At 43.4% G+C, this 23247-nt stretch overlaps 3 protein-coding genes across 10 annotated transcripts in view; 2 read left to right on the forward strand and 1 right to left on the reverse strand.

Moving 5' to 3' along the window:
• LOC117426274 (serine/threonine-protein kinase TAO3-like) overlaps positions 1 to 12698 on the forward strand; it is a 38181-nt gene extending 25483 nt beyond the window's left edge. For all 6 annotated transcript variants that reach the window (XM_059032891.1, XM_059032892.1, XM_059032894.1 and 3 more), the window contains 8 exons: positions 517 to 651; positions 3920 to 4156; positions 5858 to 5986; positions 6633 to 6836; positions 8222 to 8461; positions 8685 to 8897; positions 9911 to 10093; positions 11589 to 12698. In XM_059032891.1, coding sequence (XP_058888874.1) covers positions 517 to 651; positions 3920 to 4156; positions 5858 to 5986; positions 6633 to 6836; positions 8222 to 8461; positions 8685 to 8897; positions 9911 to 10093; positions 11589 to 11750 — 1503 coding nt within the window. In that variant the 3' untranslated portion in view covers positions 11751 to 12698. The remainder of the gene's footprint in view (positions 1 to 516; positions 652 to 3919; positions 4157 to 5857; positions 5987 to 6632; positions 6837 to 8221; positions 8462 to 8684; positions 8898 to 9910; positions 10094 to 11588) is intronic.
• A 711-nt stretch (positions 12699 to 13409) lies between these two features.
• LOC117426275 (phosphatidylethanolamine-binding protein 1-like) lies at positions 13410 to 16223 on the reverse strand. Its single transcript, XM_034043697.3, has 4 exons — positions 15914 to 16223; positions 15137 to 15246; positions 14237 to 14337; positions 13410 to 13947 (listed from the first exon to the last, which is right to left on the reverse strand). The coding sequence occupies exons 1-4, from the start codon at positions 16187 to 16189 to the stop codon at positions 13730 to 13732; spliced, it is 705 nt and encodes a 234-aa protein (XP_033899588.3). The 5' UTR covers positions 16190 to 16223; the 3' UTR covers positions 13410 to 13729.
• A 664-nt stretch (positions 16224 to 16887) lies between these two features.
• Positions 16888 to 22967, forward strand: LOC131696590 (V-set and immunoglobulin domain-containing protein 10-like). 3 transcript variants are annotated; one of them, XM_034045362.3, is made up of 9 exons: positions 16888 to 17021; positions 18346 to 18657; positions 19529 to 19834; positions 20323 to 20610; positions 20848 to 21135; positions 21836 to 21949; positions 22048 to 22060; positions 22234 to 22370; positions 22649 to 22967. In XM_034045362.3, exons 2-9 carry the CDS (start codon positions 18603 to 18605, stop codon positions 22711 to 22713), a joined length of 1266 nt encoding a protein of 421 aa, XP_033901253.3. In that variant the 5' UTR covers positions 16888 to 17021; positions 18346 to 18602; the 3' UTR covers positions 22714 to 22967. The 3 variants fall into 3 exon arrangements, 2 of the variants coding, with proteins under 2 accessions (XP_033901253.3, XP_058888880.1); XM_059032897.1 differs by having other exon boundaries at positions 16895 to 17282; XR_009330494.1 differs by lacking the exon at positions 22048 to 22060 and having other exon boundaries at positions 16890 to 17282.
• The last annotated feature ends 280 nt before the right edge of the window (positions 22968 to 23247 follow it).

The following is a 23247-nucleotide window of genomic DNA, read 5'->3' on the forward strand; positions in this document are numbered from 1 at the left end:
ATCATTAGAGAGATTTAAAGGGATGATCTCATTACCACCTTGCAATGTTCACAGAAACTCGAAACCTCCAGGACACTTCATTTAGCACAAGCCAGCAAACAGAACCGCAGCAGACCTGGGTCCTCTGTCTTAGGCGTCATGATTTTGTTCAGTGCAGATGCATGCCTCGCTTGGGGAGACCTTGTACCTGTGACAGCGGCATGCTAAGAAAGATGTTAGATTTTCAATCACTTGGAAAGTGTGTTGTATAATACCCCCTCCCATTTTTTTTTTTTTTTTCTTCCACGGTGGAAGAGTCTGCCGGAGATTGAAGCAGCATCCCACTAGCGATCAGCTGACTGTTAGATAGCCTACCTATGTGTTCCTTATTCATTTTACTGTGGAGCTGCAGGGAATAGCAGAGGGCTAAACTATGCATTTCAAACAGTGCCTGTGTAGACAGAGGGGTGAACGAGAGGCAGCCACAGAGGAAAGAGCACAGCCGGACTGTCTCCTTGTTTTCATGCATTTCTGCAGGATCATGTATTCGTAAGGGATGAAGCAAGCTACAGGGATCCCAGGCCTGAGCTGCGGCCTACCTTGTCTGTCCAGAGCCAGGCCCACAACTACAAGAACCGAGAGCGCTTTGCCACAATCAAATCTGCATCTTTGGTAAGCATTTCCTAAGCCCCGAAAGAACGGGGTCGGCGTTTTTAATGCCTGCTGTTGTCATGGCAACGAGGTCCTGTTTTAATAAGCACCTTGTTTGCTCCAATTATGAAGCAGCCTTGTTCTAAAAAAGGCTGCTTTTTCTTTTTATAAAAAACCCGGATTGGAATATCTGGAGCTCCAGTTTTTATTTTATTTTTATTTTATTTTATTTTATTTGTATTATTTATATGTTTCACTTACAAATCTGTGAATACAGTGTGTGTGTATGTATGTATGTATATGTGAATGTGTGTGTGTATGTATGTGTGTGTGTGTGTGTATATATATATATATATATATATATATATATATATATATATATATGTATATGTGTGTGTATATATATAAATAAATTAATTACACATATATACATACATTATATATATATATATATATATATAAATTATTTACACATATATACACACATTATATATATATATATATATATATGTATATGTATGTATATGTGCTTGATTTTAATGTTTCTAATTGTTTGTGGCGGTGTTTGGCAGAAATGATTTATATTTTTTTAATGTTTTCAAGGACAATATTTGTGTCATTTAGCAAAGCTTTTTTATTTATTTATTCATTTTATTTTTTGTAAATGTAGACCTGCTCTCTTCAGCTTTAAGGAAACTGATCGGGGGTTAATAAGGGTGGTTTCTGCCCTGTCTGTTTGTTTTCTAAATTACAACATCGCTTTCATATGAAGTGAGTAATAGAAGGCAGACCCAGCTGAGAATCTTCATTCCTAATATTGGCAGCGGCGGTGGTGTGGTTAATAAGCATGAGAGACGAGATCAGTTCTGCAGTAACCCTGCATCTGAAACACTCGGGCGATTTATTAAAACAGTGATGTCACCACTACAGCATGCATGCAAATGACTTCAGGTGGTGGGTCTCAGCCCTGCTCCGTCGTGTGCGAACTTATACATCCGAAAAGCAGTAGGAATAAGCAAGCATCCTTCGCTGCGTGGGAAGCGCCGGGATCAGAAGTCGGGAGAACAGGATTGCTGTCCCTCTGCCACCAGGAAGTGCTGTGAAGGGCTCTAGACATTATGGGGCTGGAGCAATGCCAGTTCAGCTTGTGCTCTACCCATATCACACAGGCTTGGCTCGAGTTCTGCTTTCTAATATTACTGGAGTCAGAAGGACCCATTTTGTACATTTCAGTTGAGGTATTATTAGTTTTACAGTGTTATTATTTTTGTCAGTATACCATTGTATTGGTAGGATCATTAGTATAGCATGGGTAATAATAGGAATGCTGGCAAATAATAAATATTATTCATACCAAATTACTGTATGATCTGCATTCTATATACAGATCGATGTAGCATTAACCCTCTACGGCCCACAGTATGTTACCTGAACTATTTAATGCCTATTTTCTCAATGTCAAATATATATTGGACACTGGGCAGCAAAGGGTTACGCTGGATTTGCAGTCAGCTGTTACATTGTTGCAAAAAGAACCAGGCTAGCTCCTAATCAAAACAAAGTCTGATGATTAGGATTGGGCTGTATCCAAACTAGCTGGTACAGAGTTGAAGGTGCTTTGCTGGGAGCTCTGGCTTTGTGCCTGTTGGGCTTAGGGTCAAAATAGCCATGACTAACGTGGCATTCCGTTCTTGTCAGCCGTGGAGGTCACACATTAAACGAAGGCGATCTCCTAGTGTATACTAACGAATGACATGAACCTCGCAGTGAAGCGTTCTGCTGTGGTCTTCTCCCGGAAGAGAATGGGAGGGTCAGAGTCTCGCTGGGTGCTGTCACTGGGGTGGGGGTCAGGAAAGGGCTTTCTGTTTGGGTTATTATCATTGGTGTGATGACGTTAGTCTTTGTACATGTGCTGGATGGAGGCTGAAGTCCTCTGTTTAACAGGGTGGAGTGGACGGGCTTCAACTGCAGCCGCCCATGTTGTACCTTCTTTGTTCATGTTCCTCGGAAAGATGTTTTTGTCTAAAGCTGAGGGAACACAAAGCATGGTGGGTAGTCGTGCTGGTTTTGTAGCAGGAGGGTGGTACCTGATGTATGAACCAGAAGATTGTGACGCTGCGATGATGGAACAAGAAGTTGTTAAAATCAGCACCCTGCATTTCAAATAGCATGTGAATCAATAGGGCACCCATCTCATTTTTATTATTAGTTTTATTAAATGATAAACCGAATAGTATTCACAGCCCTTAAAAGGTCTATAATGTTTTTAAAGCTTGTGCCCTTGAAAAAACAAAAACATATTTAGGTTTCTGCTTCAAAATATAAATTATTCTCTCATTGTAAACATGAATCCCACTTCTCCCTATTACTATCCTCAAACGAAGCTTTGTGTTCAGATTTGATCTGCATTCCTTTTTTCCCTTTTTATTTATTTTTTCTTTGTACTCGGCAGTGAGTTGTTGTTTTTTTTTTTTTTTTGTTTACCAAGATGCTTTTCCCTGCCTTGCGTATTTGGCCTTTTGAAAACATCACATGCTGTTTCTCGTGAAGTTTTAGCAATCGGGGTCACGACGGATGACTTGGATTGAGCTTTACAGAGCAAGTATTGATTAAAGCTTCTTATAGACTGCCGCTGCTCATGTGACCCACCTGCTAATAGTACTGAGTCCAGAGAAGTTCAGTGTTTATGGATGGGTGGGGATTTCAATCGCAATGCCTACGCTTTGGGGTGTTACGGGGATCCTGGAGAGCGGGATGCAGCACAGGGCTTTGGGGTGTTACAGGGATCCTGGAGAGCGGGATGCAGCACAGGGCTTTGGGGTGTTACGGGGATCCTGGAGAGCGGGGTGCAGCACAGGGCTTTGGGAAACCACTTTACCTTGTAATCAGGATGCTTGGCTTCAGAATAGCGTAGGGAAGCTATGAAAAACTACAGGACGAGGTTAATCCAGGGAAATTTATCCTAAAACTAGTTCTGAAAAAACAACATGGAACAAAAAGAAATTTGTAACTATTAATCTGTACCACACAAGGCATGTGCTTCTAGGAATCGCGGTCTGTGGTTTTATTTTGTGTGTTTTTTAAATGGAAATACAGGCTGGTGTAGCAGCAAGTATGAGCTGTGCTGTGGCTGTGGTATTTAGGGTTGTTCTCTTTCTGTTGGGAAAGTCCTGGTTCCCTGACTGGTTCCCTCTCTCTCTCTCTCTCTCTCTCTTTCTTTCTTTCTTTCTTTCTTTCTTTCTTTCTTTCTCTCTCTCTCATCCCCCTCTCTCTCCCTCTCCTTTAAAAGGTTACGAGGCAGATCCATGAGCATGAGCAGGAGAACGAGCTGCGGGAACAGATGTCAGGATACAAGCGGATGCGACGCCAGCACCAGAAGCAGCTGATCGCTCTGGAGAACAAGCTGAAGGCTGAGATGGACGAGCACCGCCTCAAGCTACAGAAGGAGGTGGAGACTCACGCCAACAACGCGTCCATCGAACTCGAGAAACTGGCCAGGAGACACGCCCTTTACACCGAGAAAGAGGTGGGGCAGCTGGGAAACTGCCGTCGCGATGGGGTGGTCAACAGCTTCTTTCCATTTGCTAGAAAATGATGGATTTCAAAGTGACAGGGGAAATAGCGTTAGCTCAGATTAGGGTTTTTAAGACAAACCTAATTTCGCAAAAATAACACTTTTCCTTTCCCAGAGGTCTGAAATCCGCCTCTTCATGTCAGGCTAGTAACTGCTTGAAAGCTCTTGTGCAATCTCCCTTGGGGAAGGGATTTGGGACGGGGGGAGACGGGGATGTGAAACACCAGCCTCTTAACAAAGCACTGGTTGTGTGATTGTATCATTTCCTGTGTGATGACATATCAAGAGCAGCCCAGCAGCTCCTTCCTGTGCACAGCATGCAGTGAAAGCAGCCCCAACACATTGCATTGAAGCATGCAGTGAAAGCAGCCCAAACACATTGCATTGAAGCATGCAGTGAAAGCAGCCCCAACACATTGCATTGAAGCATGCAGTGAAAGCAGCCCCAACACATTGCATTGAAGCATGCAGTGAAAGCAGCCCCAACACATTGCATTGAAGCATGCAGTGAAAGCAGCCCCAACACATTGCATTGAAGCATGCAGTGAAAGCAGCCCCAACACATTGCATTGAAGCATGCAGTGAAAGCAGCCCCAACACATTGCATTGAAGCATGCAGTGAAAGCAGCCCCAACACATTGCATTGAAGCATGCAGTGAAAGCAGCCCCAACACATTGCATTGAAGCATGCAGTGAAAGCAGCCCCAACACATTGCATTGAAGCATGCAGTGAAAGCAGCCCCAGCACATTGCATTGAATTGTCAAGCTAGCTGGCTTTTAAGGCATGTTGTCGTTTTCTCACCACAAGGTAGTGATTTTTTTTTGGACACATTTTCATTGCATTGTGTTCTGCATGTTAAGAGCTTACATAGGGGCTGCTGTTGTCATGATAAAAATAAAACAAAGTCGATGAAAACGGAAACACATTCATTACTTCATTTTGTGAAACTGGTTACATTCATTCAGAGATGTAGATCTCTCTCTCATATTTACTTATACATTTCTGCAAAGTGTTCACAGACTTTGTACCTGTGACTGCTTGTTAATCAAAAATTAAGGCTTGGCCAATTTAAAAGCCCATTTAGTTGTTTCACAGAAAAAAAAAACTATAAATTAAATCAGTTTTACTATGAACACGTTTCTCAGTTGTGATTTAGATACACAAAAGGCTTAACAGGGATCAGTTGAATTGTTAAAGGAGAGGAAAGCACCGGAAACCAGAAGCACTGTTTATAATGCAGACAGGGGTTTGTTTGTTTTTTTCCCCCCAATGTTTTGGCAGGATAACTTCTCGAACTCCATAGAGTTCACACAAACTGTTTAGAAAATGTATAAAAATTCAAATTAAAAAAATCGTGACCGACCGGGGATATTCTCCGTTGCATTGCTAAAGAATCTCATCTGATTTGCAGCGCACTGCTGTGGAACTGAAATCGAGCAGTAGTGAATGCTTTCTGTTTAATCGAGCAGTAGTGAATGCTTTCTGTTTAATCGAGCAGTAGTGAATGCTTTCTGTTTAATCGAGCAGTAGTGAATGCTTTCTGTTTAATCGAGCAGTAGTGAATGCTTTCTGTTTAATCGAGCAGTAGTGAATGCTTTCTGTTTACTCGAGCAGTAGTGAATGCTTTCTGTTTTTTTTGCTTGTTTGTTAGATAAAAACAGCCTCGGCCGATGAGAGAAAGTTCCAGCAGCAGATCATGGCCCAGCAGAAGAAGGAGCTCACCAACTTCTTAGATAACCAGAAGAAGCAGTACAAGATGTGCAAGGAAAAGATAAAAGAGGCTCGTGCGCTTTTCTTACTACCCATCGAGAGATAGACTTGCTGCTACAGAGTATGGAAAACACGACTTTACTTGCACTTTGAGCACCGCTGCAACTCAGCCAGCATGTTCCCCTGCAGGCTTTTTTAACTGTCTGTTAAATAAATGGCAATGAATAATGGGAGATGATACTCCCAGAACAATATGTGTAAGAGCCAAAGTAGTCCTACTGTAGATGAGAGGCCTATAGTGAGGGTCAGAATAAAACCTGGGGTTTTACAGATTCAGTTCAGTCACATTGGTGTTTATAAACAGTGCTGGATACTGAAACCCTCCCAGTACGGTATAGTGGCAGTGTTAGTTTTCACACATTGCCCAATGAGGGGCCTCCCTCTTCAGTGCTGAGGGAGCAGTGCTGGTTGCTATGCAATCCCTGGCCTTTCTTTTTGAGTTGTGCAGTGCTAATTCATGAGATACAGTCCCTTGAGCTTGAGACCGCCAATAACACAGAGATTGAAGGTAGAACCCAGGTCTCCAGTGGAAGGGCTAGTCCAGTGCATTAAACCACTGTGTGACCCACTGGTGGCTCCTAATGAAGAGTACACCAGGCGGCACACAGAGTGGAGCCCTGTAGTGTAACGGCTGGCGTCTGGAACCTGTGTTGCAGGAGATGAACGAAGACCACAGCACACCCAAGAAGGAGAAGCAGGGGCGCCTGTCCAAACACAAGGAGAACATGCAGCACTCGCAGGCAGAGGACGAGGCCCAGCTGCTGAGTCAGCAGAGAGTGTACTACGACAGGAACTGCCGCTCCTTCAAACGAAAGATCATGATCAAGAGGCACGACTTCGAGCAGGAGCAGATACGAGAGGTATTCACGTTACTTGCTGGAGAAGATGGGAAGGGGTTTTAACCGATTCATCCTATCTCAAGCCATAACTATCAAACACTCAACAGCGTCTCTACCCTAAAATTGTAGGTGATGCAAAACTTTTGAGCTGTACTATTCACCAGGTATATACAGTATGTAGTATACTGGTATTTTGTTCATTGCTATTTATTTTTTCATCATTAATCTAAGCCACTAGACACGTTATATTTTTCTTGTACAGTATTTTGCCTGCAGTATCAACAAACCAAGCGAGATACTAATATAGATGTTTTGTTGAAGGAAGCTATTTGTATGCCAGCGTGTGTCAGATGTGGAGCGGTGGTACTTTTTGCTCTCGTGGGCTCAGTTTTGTGGTGTTATTCTAAATGGGTTTTATCTGCAAAGAAGATTAGAAACTTAGAAACTAGGGAGGTATGCAGTAATCCAGAAACCTGAGAACAAAATACATCTATGCAAGAGCAGGAAGAAACATAAACCCCTGTGGAAACTACATGTAGAGAGTTTAACAGGGGAGCACGCCCCTCGCATGACAGATTGATGCTGTGTAACTGGGATCCCTGTTGCAAGTCTGTTTCAGTCACCATGAGCAAAGCAGTACATCTTAAATACTGTGATAAAGGGCTGAATGGAGTGACCGCTTCCAGAAACAAGCCAGCATGAACTGCTGATAACAACTAAATTCAATCCGAGTAGTCCTGGCTCTCCTTTGTGGCCCTACGCCCTGTTGACAGCGGTAGATGTTTCAGATTGTTTTGTTTTATTTTTTGGTCCAATCCCTGTACACTGCATCGAAGTGGAAAGATGAACAAATATAGTAGAGAGACTCCAGGTTTCTGTTTCAAACGGTTTCAGAGACAATTTGTTAAAACCTAAATAAAGGACCTTTATTTAGAAACAAGTGGAAGCGGCCAAGACACATTCTTCTGAGAGGAAGAAACAGTTACATTTGGTATAAAACTAGCAAGAAACAGCTTTGTAGTAGCTAGGAGAAGGTGCAATGTTGCTCTGAGCCCTTCTTTGCTGGTTGTATTGTGTTAATGTAATTCCTTTTAAAACATTTTGTTTAAAGTCCTTTCACTTGTTGCTAAATAGGGCCAAACAATTTCTAGGTGCCACAACTTCATGATGGTGATGTTGGTGGTTGACAGTTGATGGTTGTTGATTGGCTGGCTGGTTGGTGGTTGATGGTTGTTGGTTGGTTGGTTGATTGATGGTTGATGGTTGTTGATTGGTTGATGGGTGGTTGATGTTTGTTGATTGGTTGATGGGTGGTTGATGTTTGTTGATTGGTTGATGTTGGTGGTTGTTGATTAGTTGGTGGTTGGTTGTTGATGGTGATATTCCTCTCTTTTACAATGAACCAGGAACTCAGTAAGAAGAAGACCCAGAAGGAGATGGAGCACGCCATGCTGATCAGACACGACGAGTCCACCCAGGAGCTGGAGAACCGGCAGCTGAAGACGCTGCAGAAGCTGAGGATGGACCTGATCCGCCTGCAGCACCAGACCGAGCTGGAGAACCAGATCGAGTACAACAACCGGAGAGAGAGGGAGCTGCACAGGAAGCACGTCATGGAGCTGCGACAGCAACCCAAGAACCTGAAGGTACTGCTGACCAGCAACCCAGCCCAGCCCAGCCAAACCCCACACCACCCCCTCACACCTCACACCACCCCCTCACACCCCTCACACCCCACACCACCCCCTCACACCCCACACCACCCCCTCACACCCCTCACACCCCACACCACCCCCTCGCACCCCACACCAAATTGCTTGTACCTTCCGCCGCATGATGTGCTGTGTGCTGTAACCATCCCTTCGACAGGCCTTGGAGATGCAGATTAAAAAGCAGTTCCAGGACACGTGTAAAGTGCAGACGAAGCAGTACAAAGCGCTACGGAACCATCAGCTGGAGGTCTCCCCGAAGAGCGAACACAAGACCATACTGAAGGCACTGAAGGAAGAGCAGACGCGCAAACTGGCCATTCTGGCAGAACAGTATGAACAAAGCATCAATGAGATGATGGCCTCGCAAGCAGTAAGTCCTTCTGCTGTGAAGAGTCTATACTGGCAGTTTTTTATTTAGTTATGTTTTCCCAGATGCACCTTTAGCCATTTGGGCTTTGCTTTACAGCAGGGCTAGCCAACCCTGGTCATGGAGAGCCACAATCCTGCAGGTTTTCTAGGTCTCTTTTTAAATCATAAACTGCTAAAGACCTGGGAAAAAAAAGTTAGTGTTGACCAATATAAGAGAATAATTGGTTCAGTGAAGTAATTGGCATAAAAATCAGAAGACCCTGTGGCTCTCCAGAACCAGGGTTGGCTACCCCAGGTTTAGAGCCTAGCCCAGGAAATAACATCCTTCAGTATGCTGTCCAGTCTCTGCTGTGAGGATGGATCTGATGGGAATTGGCATTTCACTGAAGCATGTACAGGAGTTCTAAGCTTCCAGGCCAGATTCCTAACTAGCCCAAACAAGCCTTACTGAAAGCCATACATGCAGATCAGGTTACGCTCCGATAGTTCAGGAGACTTGCACAAGTTTCCCTTCACTTACTGCCATGTGATTGTGGAAGGATATTGATCAGTATATCTTAAACTGTTATTTATATGATTGATAGGCACGGACTCCAGTTTTTAAATTGAGTTGAAAATAGAATACAAAAATAATTGTTTATTATTACAGGAACCCCCCCCCCAGGAGTGATTTATCACCGTTCGGAAAAATAAAGCCCACAAGTAATATGAAAAGAAACGAGTGAAGTTCTTTGACAGTCGTTTTGACGAGTAGTCTTTAGCAAGGTCTTAAAATAGCAGCCGTTTAACCTCGCTGCTGCTTCATCAGAGCTCTGTAAGGTCGACAACATCCGAGTTGCTTGTGTTGCTGTCACTGCGAGAGTCCTGAGCCCACAGGGAGCATTGACACCTCTGCAATCAGAAACGTGCAGAGGAGGGAAGAATGAGCCCCACTTTGCTGTAGCGTGCAGGTCTGTTTGCGTACGCTGTTGTCAGTTTTGAACGGGAGCCGGGCTAATCCTGTTGGTTTTGCAGCTGCGACTGGACGAGGCCCAGGAAGCGGAGTGCCAAGCATTGAAACACCAGCTTCAGCAGGAAATGGAGCTGCTGAACGCCTACCAGAGCAAGATCAAAATGCAAACGGAAGCACAGCACGAGAGAGAGCTGCAGAAACTGGAGCAGAAGGTGTCCCTGCGGAGAGCCCACCTTGAACAAAAGGTATGTGTGTGCAAGCGGCCCACACAGCCCTGGATCCAATCAAAACTACAGCATCGCCATGTCCTTAATAAAGAAACTGTGATTTCATTCAGGTCACAGTGGGACCTATTCACAAAACTATAAAGACTGCATGAAACAGAGAGAGAGAGAGAGAGAGACAGACAGAGCGAGAGAGTTTTAAACGTCCTGTAAGATTTAAACTGTTTTGAAAAATGATTATAAACGTGTAATCCTCTCTGAAACAGTTGACAGAGTTACAGTTGGTTTCACAAACCCGCACTAGCATTAATCATGGACTATTTTATCTAAGGGAAGATTAGGTAGCCCTAGATAAGTGCTGGTCAGGGTTTGTAAATGTGTCGGCTGTTTGAGAGGATTAGAAGTTTTATTGTCACTTTATTTAATAATCAAGCGGTGGGTGTACTCTCTCTGTCCCTGTGCTGTTGGGTGCAATACCTGCTCAGCAGCATTGCATGCTAAGCTTCTGTGTATTTATATCTATAAGACTGCCCATCTCCCCACCTGCAGAAGCTATGAGATCACATGACTAGTACCCATTGGAATTAATTCTAACCAGCTAGGAATCTCCTTTTGCAGGTGGACAGACTCTCAGTACTTAGGACTTGTAAGACTTTATTTGAGTTCAATGTAGAAGCAGTTCTGTTTCGGTACTGGGAGCAATACCCCTGATTTCCTGTTTATTTACCAAACCGTTTATTTTTTTTACCAACTTTTAACACCTGTCAGTGAGTTATTACTTGGCGTTTCTTACGATCTGGCGCCATCTGCTGTGCGGATGTAACATTACAGAATACATGCAGGTTATAGAGACCAAATACCGCACTGTTTGTCTCCTGGAGATTTTTTACATATCTCTCTGCCTCTGTGGCTATGCGTTTAGTGACACTTATAGGTATGTTAACAAGCATGTGTAAAAGCCTAGTAATTGTATGCTATATTTACTAGAGTCTTTATATATATATATATTACACATACATACATACATACATACATACATACATACATACACAGTGTGTATAATATATATATATATGTATGTATGTATGTATATATGTATGTATATTTTTTTAAACTAGTCCCAGAATTTAATAAGACAGTAATAATACAGTAGTTTGTTTTTATATAGCGCTCTTCATGTGCAGCATCCCATGGCGCTTTTACAGTAAAAACTCAAAGCCATTGATCAATCAGTCCAGCTCAAAGATCGACCACCTCAAACAGATTTTAAAGGTGATTCAAAAAGACTTGACTGCTCCAGAAGTTCCGCAGTCACTGATCTCGGTGATCCTCGTCTTCTCATTTTCCCACTTGAGCGTGGTCTGCTTGACGATTCCCTCCCTTCATATTTGGTGTGTTTTCTTCTTGCGGTCGGCTGCCTGCCTGCCCCCAGCCCTGCTGCTTTTGCACCCGGGCTCGGGAGTGGCGTGGGCGGAGTGCTTCGCTGATCTCAGTCATGTTGTGCTGTATCTTTCAGATTGAAGAGGAGCTGGCTTCACTTCAGAAGGAACGCACCGAAAGGATCAAGTACCTGCTGGAACGGCAGGAAAGGGAGATCGAAACCTTCGACGTGGAAAGTGTCCGGCTCGGGTTCGGAAGCTTGGTCACCTTGGACTATCCTAAGGAGGACTACAGATGAAATAGATCTGCCATAAAAAATAAATAAATAAATAAACCTTCGCCACTTCTCACTGAAAGATGGGCTCTCTCCTACTGACGTTGCCTCTGGACTGGTGCCTGTACAGTCCCTAATAATCAGGGCACTCTTGTAATGTTACAAGTTAATGCTGGATAACTAGCGGTTATCTTTTAACAAAATGGCAAAGTTTTGATGTTCATGTGCAATGATACTTTTGGTGAAACTGAAAAAAAAAGTGGATGTGCTTAATGATCATGCATTAGAAATTCTGTGTCGGTCCGTGCAAAAAAAAAAAAAAAAAAAAAAAAAAGACATTCTCCTGCAGCCTTATCTTGTGCGCTGCTTCTCTCTTGGTATTTGTTCATCAGGAAACATTTTATTAAGATTGAGCAATTTGATACGTTTAAATATGAACTTGTGATGTACATATCCGTGGTTACGGACGTTACTTCTGGGAAATTGTGATTTAACAAACACTGGCTAAAGTACCTCGGGGCTCGCATTGAACTGTATCATAGTAACGCTCTGCTGTAGCAGGATATGTGAATCCCACACATGCGGCGAGAGGCCCCGGTAGCACACAGGGCTCGGAACTGTTTGTGTATTTTGTGTATAGAAGGATTTATGGAGAGCTTTTACTTATTTTCATATTGTATTTTAACTGGTCCTCGAATCCGATTTTTTTAAAATATTGTTGTTTTTTTTTGTTCAGTATTTGGAGCTCTAAGTCTGTCAATGAGATCTTCTATTGGAATTGTCCATCCTAGATCATAGTGTTGCTTTATCCACACTTTCAAGCTGTGTATTTTCTTACAATAAAACGAATCAGTACAATGCTTTATTATTGCATGCACTTTCAAAAGAAATTCAGGTTACATTAAAAAACAAAGCAAAGCATGAATCTGTCAGAGCTTTGAATTATATTTGTAAATAAAAGTGCTAGCCACGTGTGTTTTGTTTAATTGAATTGAATGGTCAGCTTGCCATTAAAATGCTGTACTTTCAGCTCCATAGTCTGTAATATAATAAGATTCTAGCTTACATATCACCCTATACGAAGACACCCACAGAGCACAAAGAAAGTCAATTAACCCTTTCATGCATGATATATATATATATATATATGGAATATATTTATTTATTTATTTATTTGTTTGGACACATAGTGAAAATATTTTGCATTGCTTTATATGGAGGTAACATTGCATCCTCATATGAGGTCCTCATGCATCTGTCCCATATAAAGACTAGGCGAGCTGCATTGTGGAATCTGTGCCCGTGTATGAAGGGGTTAAACTAAAAGCATGTGTCCCGGCTCGTGGTGTGTAAAGGTCTATAGATCCTGTTTACATGCAAATGGATTTACAATAAGAGAGGCAGTGTTGTGCACTGGAAGCCCATGTGAGCAGTCTGGAGAGGGTGGCAGCAAAGGGCAGCCTCCTTTATCCCCTCCTGACACAGCCTTTGAGTGGGCTCTGAAAGCTTTCATCAGCATGCCTGTGCAGAACTGCAAGTGTCAACATCGACAATACAATCAGTCTCCTACTTGCAATGAAAGATCTTGGCTTGTTTCTCTTTTTTTTCTCTACATCTTTGTACCATTTGCAGTGCTGCGCTGCCAGAGTCTGCTCTTTATTTCAGGAAGAATGGAGGCTGCAATGCAAGAACCAACAGCTTACAGCTTTATTAGGGGACAAAGCACTTTCAAAAGTTATTACAATCCTTCTCACAATTTAACTTTCATATTGTTATTGCTGACAAAAAAATAAATAAATCAGTAACTCCCACTTTATTACAGGCAACCAACAAAAATGATCAGCTTTCACTGTACTTTGTGTACTGAACCTATTAAGGCCAGCTGTACTTAAATGAAACATAAAAAAACAGGAGGGAGTCTAAGCAAAGCAACAAACACAGCTAGCTTTTTGTCAGTTATCAGAACTCCTCCCCCCCTGTGCAGTTCTGTGTGTTTCTTATTTTCACTTTCCAGACAGTTGCTCGTAGAGTTTAGGCACGTAATCGTCCCACTCGGCCTGGTAGCACGAGCCAGCGACCGGCGCGGCCAGCTTGTACTTCCTGCGGAACGCGGCGATCTGGAACTTCCCACGGCCGTCTCCAGAGCGGTTAGTCAGAAGAGCTTCGTCACAGGAGAGCTTCCCCGGCTGCTCGTACACCAGCCACACGTAACGATGCAGACCTGGAGGGGATTTCAAACTGGGATAACCAGCCACTTTGCGGGCACACGTTTTCAACACAGTCGCATGCCAAGTTTCTGCAGACGTGGGCATCTGTCGACTATTACATTAGTGCGACACTGCTGTCACCACAACCTGACTGAACACGTATCATTTACAAATACTGCCTTGAATATGCAGCACGCTTGCAAAGGCGAGAAACCATGCATTTCTATGTAGCTGCGTAGGGTCGTTGTCGCTTCTAAAATGTTATTTTGAGCCTTGGAAAGCACTTCCGGGTTGTGATCTTACCGGTTCCTTTGGGAGGGCCAGAACCCACGTAGTCTGACATGACACACCCGCTGCTGATGTCACTGCCCTGCATGTTAATAACGAGGAAATGGTGCCACTCCCTAAATTGGAAATAAAAACAGTGACTTCTTCCGGTTCTCTTGTACTGGTTAAAGCTGGCCTGTCTGCTCCCATTCAGAGCCTGTAACCTGTGAAGAGCCGTTGTGCTGCAGCTGCAATGCGATTCTTTCCATGCATGGCCACCTGTCCACTTTGAATCCCCAGAAAGATCAATACAGGCTTGCTTGCCCCCATCGCTGCCATACAGAATTGCTCCTGCTACTTGCTGCAGTAAGAGGTTTTAATGATGCATTATAAATACACCCCTTTATAACCAAGGAAGAGAACCATTCAATACAAACCAAAATCACCTTTTTACCCATAACTTTAAAAACATGAATTATATGGTGAAACTTAGACATGTAGGAGGCTGTGTGGTCCAATGGTTAAAGAAAAGGGCTTGTAACCAGGAGGTCCCCGGTTCAAATCCCAGCTCATCCACTGACTCATTGTGTGACCCTGAGCAAGTCACTTAACCTCCTTGTGCTCCGTCTTTCGGGTGAGACGTAGTTGTAAGTGACTCTGCAGCTGAGGCATAGTTCACACACCCTAGTCTCTGTAAGTCGCCTTGGCTAAAGGCGTCTGCTAAATAAACAAATAATAATAATAAAGTAGACAAACGTTTCGGCTAGTCCCTTTCTCAGCATTTTTTTCGGTAAAAACTACAATATTCTCAATTGAGATGGGACCTAGTTTTTCATTAAACTGCAATGACCTTGCACGCGGCCAGAGCAGCAGGTCACACTACGGGTACACGTCATTCCTTCCCAGATTTGGTTATTTAGTCCCCAGCCCCCTCACCTAAACTTTGGATTCTTCCTGCTCGGCGCATCGGGATCCGTCAGCGCCAGAGTGTACAGCTTGTTAGCATCACACCCGTCCCAAGCAATGCTGGTGGGTCGATTCTGCACCTAAAAAAAATGAGCCCAAACACAAGTGAAGAAGGGGCACGGCATGTCTCCCTCGCTCAGATAACGTCCCTTTCTGATTCTGGGACTTGGTTTTCGGGCACCGTCCCAGACTGCTCTGTTCCAGACGATTAGCGTTTTTACAGAACAGTCTTCAGCGCAACGCGGTAAACAGGTTACCTGAAGTAACTATGGTTACCTGAAGTAACTATGGTTACCTGTCGTTCTTACCAGGATAGACACGAGTGATGGTTTGCAGCGAGCAGGCGTTGCGTGGATAAAGAACGCGCAAGGCATTTGAAAGAGAACACAATTAACAAGGAGTCTCCGATCCTGGTCCTGGGGGGGGGGGGGGGTCCAATTAATTAATTTAGGGTGCATCTGAAACTGAAACCAGGAGGGACACCGGCCCCCCAGGACCAGGATTGGAGCCCCTGCTGTAAGCGACAGTACCGATGCATTTGCAAGAGGGATTGCTACTGTATCACGCTCAGAGCTGTGGTCAGAATCAAAAAATGCGCAACGTCCCGACTGCCAAAATAAAGGCGTCATACCAATTAAAAACATAATAGTGATGATGGCGTGGGTGCGGTAATTACATTGCCCGCTTACTTAGGCTGTACTATAATAAAATGTACTATATCCATACATGAACGAATACCAGCGTTACCTGCGTGGGTGTAAGCACTTTCCCCAGCTCGTCTATCTCCACCGACTCATATTCCACCGTCAGAGGGTGGGCTGGTTTCTCCTCGACCTCGGTCAGGGCCAGGTCTCCGCTCCACTTACCAACGTCGACTGGCATTTCTGCAGCACCTGCGCGTAAAAAAACAAAACAGATAATATTTAAATAGGAAAATGCAAGCTGTCTGTAGCCAACAGCACGCCTGCACAAACCCACTGCCGCTAATCCCACAGGAGAACACGACGCAGTCGCAGTCCCCATAACTCGCTGTCATGAATCTGGGGGTCTTTAACGGATCGAAGAATCCCCCACTTACGTGTCGTCAGCCCACCGTATCCTGTGCTGTTATTGGTGAATTGCCCGCTCCAGGCACATTGTCCCGCCCCCCGGCGCTGAATAGACATGACCCGCTTTAATTTATATCTGCGCATGGAAATGACTGGACCAGAGCTATAAATGGAACATGTAACTTTGCCAAATCTGACTACTGTCCAACTTTTTTTTTTTTTTTTTTTTTTTTTTTTTTTTAAATCACAGCTTGTTGCAACTTTACCTCATCTATTTTGATCCTGAGATCCATCATATAAAATATTCTGAAAACGTTTTTTTTTTTTTAATTTGTACTTATTTGTTTATTTATTTGTTTATTTATTTATTTATTTATTCTTTAATTATTATAATTTTTTTAAAAGTGAGTCAGCAGGGACGGCTAGCTCAGTTTTCAAAGCGCTGAGCGGGTGTTGTCGGCCAGAGTTGTTTGGTTCAGGTGACCTGGTTTTGGGTTAAGAGCCATGTTTGAAATGTGCTATTTAACAATATATTTTGTAGGAAATACACATATTGTGGAAAATATTGAACTATGGTTTCAGTCACACGCACACACACACACCTGTGAAGCCAAGAGTAGTCCAGGACCCCACTCCAGTGTTAATGGCAATATTGGGAAGTGCACGTGCTTTCCAGGTGTCACTGTACCTTTAAGAGCAAGGTGGGGTTTAGGTGCGCTCCTGCAGCAATTAAGATCCGGAAGAATCGGTGGCAAATCAAAGTGTGGTAATACATGATCGAAAATGTGGTGGAGTAATAACATAATGTAAGTCTCAGATTGAGTTGTGATGACAGAGTTTCGGTTTGAGTGATTCAGCAATGCACAGCACGTTCTGCCGGTTATTCACAGGTGGCACCCGAGCGAGTATTGCTGTGTAGTCTGCCTTTGTGCGCAGGGAGGAATCTGAGAGAAGACAACTCCATTATTTTTTTTTAAATTTTTAATTATATATGAAAAGAAAGATGTGGGGAGCAGCAATAATAACCGTTGTTGTGCTTTGTCAGGGGGTGCCCTCACGTGCGACAGGTAAGACTTGTTTCTTGTTTTTGTTTTGTCTGTGTGACAGTGCGTTTGGGGGGGGGGGGGGGAGTCGTTGTTTTCGGGGTGACCTGTATTCAGTATTTGAACGAGCCTAGCTGCACATTCAGTATTTTTCTGATTTTGGCACAGTTTACCCCTTCGGTCTTTGTCGTGGTTCGAGTGAGCACCAGATTTTACCTTCAAAATTCTGAAGTTACATTTAAAATACGTTGCCTTCATGTCTAGGCTGTTCAAAAGTAAACAATACTAGAACAAAATGGATGTCCATTATTATTATTATTATTATTATTATTATTATTATTATTATTATTATTATTATTATTATCCTTCTAAAGGACAATGCCCGCTAGCCAGCAATATCCCTCCTTTGCAATATCTTCATCACTGATAGACCATGACGGATTCATCGGACTAAATCACATAACAACTCAAATTAAACATTTGTGGACGGCATTTTTTTATAATCTGATTATCCACCTGTTGATAAAGCCAACGTGCATCCGCATTCCTCTGTTTTTGAGTCTAAGCAGATGCACCTGTTTGGGCATGCTTCACAACTGCATAACAGGGTTTTTACAAAGTCTCCATGCATTGCCAATGTGGATGAACTGACACAGGCAGCATAGGGAAGCCTCGAACCTAGTGCGTGTGCTGGACATGCAGAGACCACAGAACCAGTTCCAGAGGTCTGAAGGGCCACATTTGGGCACCATGGATTAACATTGCTTTACCTGCTAAGTGAAGATTTAGGTTGTTAATAATAACTATAGTCGGTTTAATGAGGTTTGTAACTTCAGTTTGGGAGTAAGGACTGCCTGCTACACACACCCTATCAGAAAAACCTGAAGCAGCCAGGCAGCCTACCCTGTAACAACCGTCTGTGAGGGGTGAGGGGGGCCCACTGCCTCGCCCAGCCTTCCAGGTGGTGTGGACCCTCAGCCCAAGCACATTTGAGTCAAATGGTTGTCCGTACTTCACATAATCATCACTGAAAGATTCATTGTCCCGTACAAGTGAACCTGCAGCTAGCTTTGTTCTCTTTCTACAGATGCTGCTGCTGAGGTGGTGACAGTGGACAGGCTGGCTACAGTGGGAGAAAGCGTGGTTTTGTCTTGCAACAACGCCGCGGTGAATGCAAGCCCTGGTGTAACAGAATGGTCAAAGGATGGCAAACTTGTTCTGCGTCACAATTCCACCTCCACGGAGAAGTTTGTCGCGGACAGCCGCCTCGCCATTGTGAACAACAGCGCCTTACAGATCAGCAACGTGTCGGGTTCAGACGAGGGCGTGTATTTGTGTAACGTAATGCCGTCAGACATCCAGGAACAGAACCAGCATCCTATTAAACTGGTGCTAGTCAGTAAGTAAACTGAAGGTCAGGGTTACAAAGCTTTTCTGGTTTGTCTTCATACTGTAAAGGTAGCTTCAGCACATCCAACAGTGTGATTCTTCTTTTGAAAGCTGTTTTTCACTTTATCATTCTGTGAGTCCTGATCTTGATGTGAGGTTTTAAACTGCTTATTTAGGCTCTGATGCAGCTCAGTAAACACTTACAAAATGAATGCAGGACTTCTTTTTTTTCAATACAGTAGAAGACAGTTTCCCAGGAGACCTGCTAGTCACCTTACCCAAGTACGTGCCACAACACTTTATTTTAAGGACCTGCAGCAGGTATGAAGAAAATAAATAAGAAATGAAAAATGGAACCCCCCTTTTTATTTATTTATTTATTTATTTTATTCTTGAGGCCTCTCTCGCAGTCTTGGTACAAACCCGGGCAGTGCTCTGCTTAGCAGGAAGGTTTTGTTTGTGAGGTTTACTGTGTAAGTGCTGCCCTGATTCTGCCCAGGTAACATCCACAGAAAAACACAGTCATTCCGCACTGTCTGATGTCAAAGATTTGACTTCAGGACAGCGGGCACTGTATCGTTAACTGAAGAACCATTTCAATAGATTACACAGGGCCGCCAGGGGATGCAATGGAAAGTGGAGGTGTGTGTTTAAGAACACAGATACTGTTTATATTGAGCAGTAAATGCACTGTTTGTGGTGGCCTTTTAATTGAATGATTATTTCACAAAATGGGCAGGACCTTCAGTTTTCAGTTCATCGGGGCTGTCAGAAAATTGTGTATAAATGCGCATCCGAGATTCTGTGACGTCATCAGTGCAGCTGTGGTACACAGTTCTCACTGTGGTGACGTTTGGGTCTGTGTTTATTTCTCTTTGCAGGTGGCCCAGATGCTGTATCGATTAATATCACGCCCGCAGTTGTTCTTCTCAATGGAACATATTACACAATCCAGGGTTCAGAGGTCACCTATACCTGCTCCAGCCAATCCTATCCAGCACAGGAGCTTTCCTGGGTGTTTGAAGGGCTTGCATCGAAGCCTCTTAACATCACATCAGGGAACGGAACCTCGCTTAGCTTCAAGAAGATAAACATCATACCAATTGACCAAGGGAACTACAGCTGCTCAGCCAGAAACCCTGTTTCTGGAAAAACTGTGACGTCGAGCATTGCAATGCTGGTTTACTGTGAGTAGCTTTCAGGTTGTCTTTTTGTCTTGTTTTTTTAATCCTGTTGTATCTCGGAGGCGATTTGAGGAAGTGACTTGATACCTTATTTGCAATATCACAGCGACTTGAAGGCAGTCTGGAAAAAGAGTTCTTGTCGAAATATATTTAGTTAGTTTTTCTAAAGTTATATAAACACTGTACAGCTTTGGCCTAACACTGTGCATCACCTAGAATCTCAGCATTGAGACATAATAAAAACTATATGCACATAATTGATATCTTTTATTTAACATCATGTAATCAAAGACACTAAAACATGATATTGCCATAATAGTACAGTATTTCATGTTAGATTTCTAAATGTCACACTTTTCAGTTTGCCATTTTTTCGTCAAGTCTATGGAAAACTACAAAGAGGTATGTAAAAAACAATATGTTAACGTAACGTTATTCAGCAGGGTTCACTGGACCTTTGGCCACGGCTGTACATTGCCTTTCATTTTCAGATCGTCCGAGCCGTGCGCCCCGGTGCTCTTCTCAAACGGGGAACAACGCCTCTGATTTGCTGCTGCTCTGCAGCTGGACCGGGGGCTACCCTGAGCCCACACTGCAGTGGAAACACGACGAGGAGACCCCAGGAGACTGGCAGCCTGTGCTCAGTGCCTCTGCAGCGAACGCCAGCCTGGACGTGACGATGAGCAGGACCCAGCTGCACGACGGACAAGTGCTGAAGTGTGTGGGGGAGCACCCGGCCGTCCTGTCCAGAATGGAACTCCCCTGCTCAGTAAAGTTAAGTAAGTGCTCGGGGTGTTTAACCCTTTCAGTCCTCAATGATTTTTGTCCAGCTGAAGAATTAACTTCTTTATTGAATGTGCAACATGTGTTAACGCTAAAATAAGATGAGGCCTTGAGGTCCTGGCAGGACTGAAAGGGTTCATCTGAAATCAGACTTCATTTAAAAGGTATCTTTTCAGAACAGTGTTTGTGTCGGGTCATGCTAACTTGTCTGTGCCTGCTGCTTACTGTTACAGAGGCTCCTTATCCAGAAGGAGAGCCCATGATCACTGGGATCAGCAAACAGAATGTTACCTTAACCTGCCAGGACAAAGACGCCCGCCCTCCTCCTAAAATCACGTGGCTGAGGGGCGTGAGACAGGAGGAGATCGTCCCCAGCTCCAAATACATCATCTCTCAGGGCGAGGCTGTCTCAACCCTAGTAATAACCAACTGCTCCAAGGAGAGTGACGAGGGCTTTTACTTCTGTAGATCAGAGAACCCTGTGGGGGTGCGAGAGCTGGAAGTCCATTTCTCGATAAAGTGTAAGACTGAAAAAAAAACAAAAAAAAAACCTTGCTTTCATTAACTCTTTCATGCATGCATTATTATACATAGCTGGGAAAAAAAGCGCATTTGAAGTAGTTTTGGACAAATATATTTTTCCTTGAATGTTTTACATTTGGTGATAAAAAATGGCATCCTCCCGTGAGGTCATCGTGCAACAAAGGTGACACGCTGTCTAGCCTCATATGAGGTCATCGTGGATTTGAGTCTCCCACATGTACCATGCATGAAAGGGTTAAAGACCAAACCTCTTTTTTTTTATCTGCTCATTTCCTGATTCAGTGAATCAGATTTTTTGTGCTCTTTCTGTTTCCTGCTTCCCTGATTTTACACAGTTTTAAAAGCATTTTTTTTTTTTTGGTCACAGTAATAAAAGCTATGTGTTTGAAATTCCAGTACTAGTTTCTACAATTCAATAAATAATTACAAGGTGTGCCTTCCGAATGCTGCTTGACTTGATAGCGCCTCTATTGTGTGCCCAAATAACTCTGCATCCACTTTATGAATGCAAGAGGGTGATTGAACTTCCCTGGAACAACTCACACTAGGAACCGAGTTACCAGAAGCCTCAAGGTGTCAAGTGAATTCTAGTTTTAAATTCGTACAATAGGGGAATAATCTCTGTAGTATTCAAACTGTAATTAACTTTTATTTTTATTTTGTATTTACCTTTAACAGCTTCTGCGTACAATGTTGGTGGATTAATTGGGGTAGTCCTTGCCATTGTAATTGTTGGATCTGGGGGCATAATTGGTGCAGTCGTGTATTTGAATCGGGAAAGAATATTCCTCGGTAAGATCTTTGTTTGGGATTTTTTTTTTCTCTGATAGACCAAATTGGGTTTTCCTGGTAGTCCTAAACTTTTTTTCTGTGTGCTTTGTGTTTTTTAGGACACAGTGTTTGGTGAGTATCCCATTCCCCTAATATTAATGTGTTCTCATTGGTTATGCTCGCCCGTAGAAGAAAAGGTTGAAATTCTAATAGAATTCTCTATACAGTACGTGTATGCAGTTCATGCATCCTGTTGTTTGTTTGTGGACTGTGTTAAGTGAGTATGTGGTTGTGTCGGAGTGCAGGAGCGAGGAGAGGAATGATGTGCTGATGCTGGTGGACTCGGATGACGATGCCCCTTTTGAGGATGACGTTTCAGGATTAACTTCGCTAACCAATGGGAACGCCACACCAGTGGTGAACGACCAGCACACCACTCGCGGTAAGTACCCTGTTATAACCATGCTGTAGACCTAGAACATCACGTAGGGTACTGCAGATTCAAGCTGGTGTCCACTCCATGGGTCAGAGTGGCTACCTGTGAGTGGGCTTAAATGGGTGAAGATCTGCTTGCACATCGCACCCCATGCTACACTGTGTGTGTGTGCATGTGATATATAGAGAGATGGGCACCCAGGCTGTGTTGTGTGTTCACAGTGCCGTCCTGTGCTTGGGATAACGTCTTGTTGTAATGCTGGATGCTTTTAACTTGCTTTACAGACGACCATGAGGAACCACAGGTCCACGATGAAGAGCCACAAGAAAAAGATATCACAGACACATGAAGGAGATCCAGCCGCTGTCTGTTTGAAAAGCAGATCAATGTACAGCTGATCAGGGAGATTGCTTTTTGTTTGTTTTTAATTGGTGGTTGTTATTGTTATTTTTATGAAAAAAACATTTTTGTATTGCTATGCACTAACAGATTTGGAGATTTGGATATAATTATGCCTTTTGTATTTCACTGTGTGTATGTGTGTGTGTGTATATAATATTATATATATAATCATATTTTAAATAAAGTTGCATTTTCAAGGTGTTCAGGACTGTTTATCTTATTGTATATTACTGTCTTATATAATTGCACTGTAATTTCTTTTCTGCATTGAATTGAACTTCACTCGTGTGTTCTGTCTGAGGGCCCAGGTGCTGTCTTTGTGGGTTATTCGACTTGCAGGAGAAACGCACATGAATTAATCAGACCACGTTTGGAGAAGCGGCTCTCTCAGCATCCCACACCTGTTCAAAATGCGTGCCTTGGCGCAACCTTGCTACTGTGGGCGCGTTCACACAGCTTTAAGTATGCTTCATTTTTAAAT

Source organism: Acipenser ruthenus, chromosome 11, assembly GCF_902713425.1.
Source record: "Acipenser ruthenus chromosome 11, fAciRut3.2 maternal haplotype, whole genome shotgun sequence".
NCBI lineage: Eukaryota > Metazoa > Chordata > Actinopteri > Acipenseriformes > Acipenseridae > Acipenser > Acipenser ruthenus.

Bases quoted from the DNA above. Each gene is read 5' to 3' on its own strand.
- LOC131696590 (XM_059032897.1), top strand. From the start codon at position 17,207: ATGAAAAGAAAGATGTGGGGAGCAGCAATAATAACCGTTGTTGTGCTT. The intron at 17,283-18,345 runs GTAAGACTTGTT...CTCTTTCTACAG, and splicing joins GGTGCCCTCACGTGCGACAG to ATGCTGCTGCTGAGGTGGTG. The intron at 21,136-21,835 runs GTAAGACTGAAA...TACCTTTAACAG, and splicing joins AGTCCATTTCTCGATAAAGT to CTTCTGCGTACAATGTTGGT.
- LOC117426275 (XM_034043697.3), bottom strand. From the start codon at position 16,189: ATGGGGACTGCGACTGCGTCGTGTTCTCCTGTGGGATTAGCGGCAGTG. The intron at 15,247-15,913 runs GTAACGCTGGTA...CATTTTTTTTAG, and splicing joins AAGTGCTTACACCCACGCAG to GTGCAGAATCGACCCACCAG. The intron at 14,338-15,136 runs GTGAGGGGGCTG...TTTCCAATTTAG, and splicing joins AGGAAGAATCCAAAGTTTAG to GGAGTGGCACCATTTCCTCG.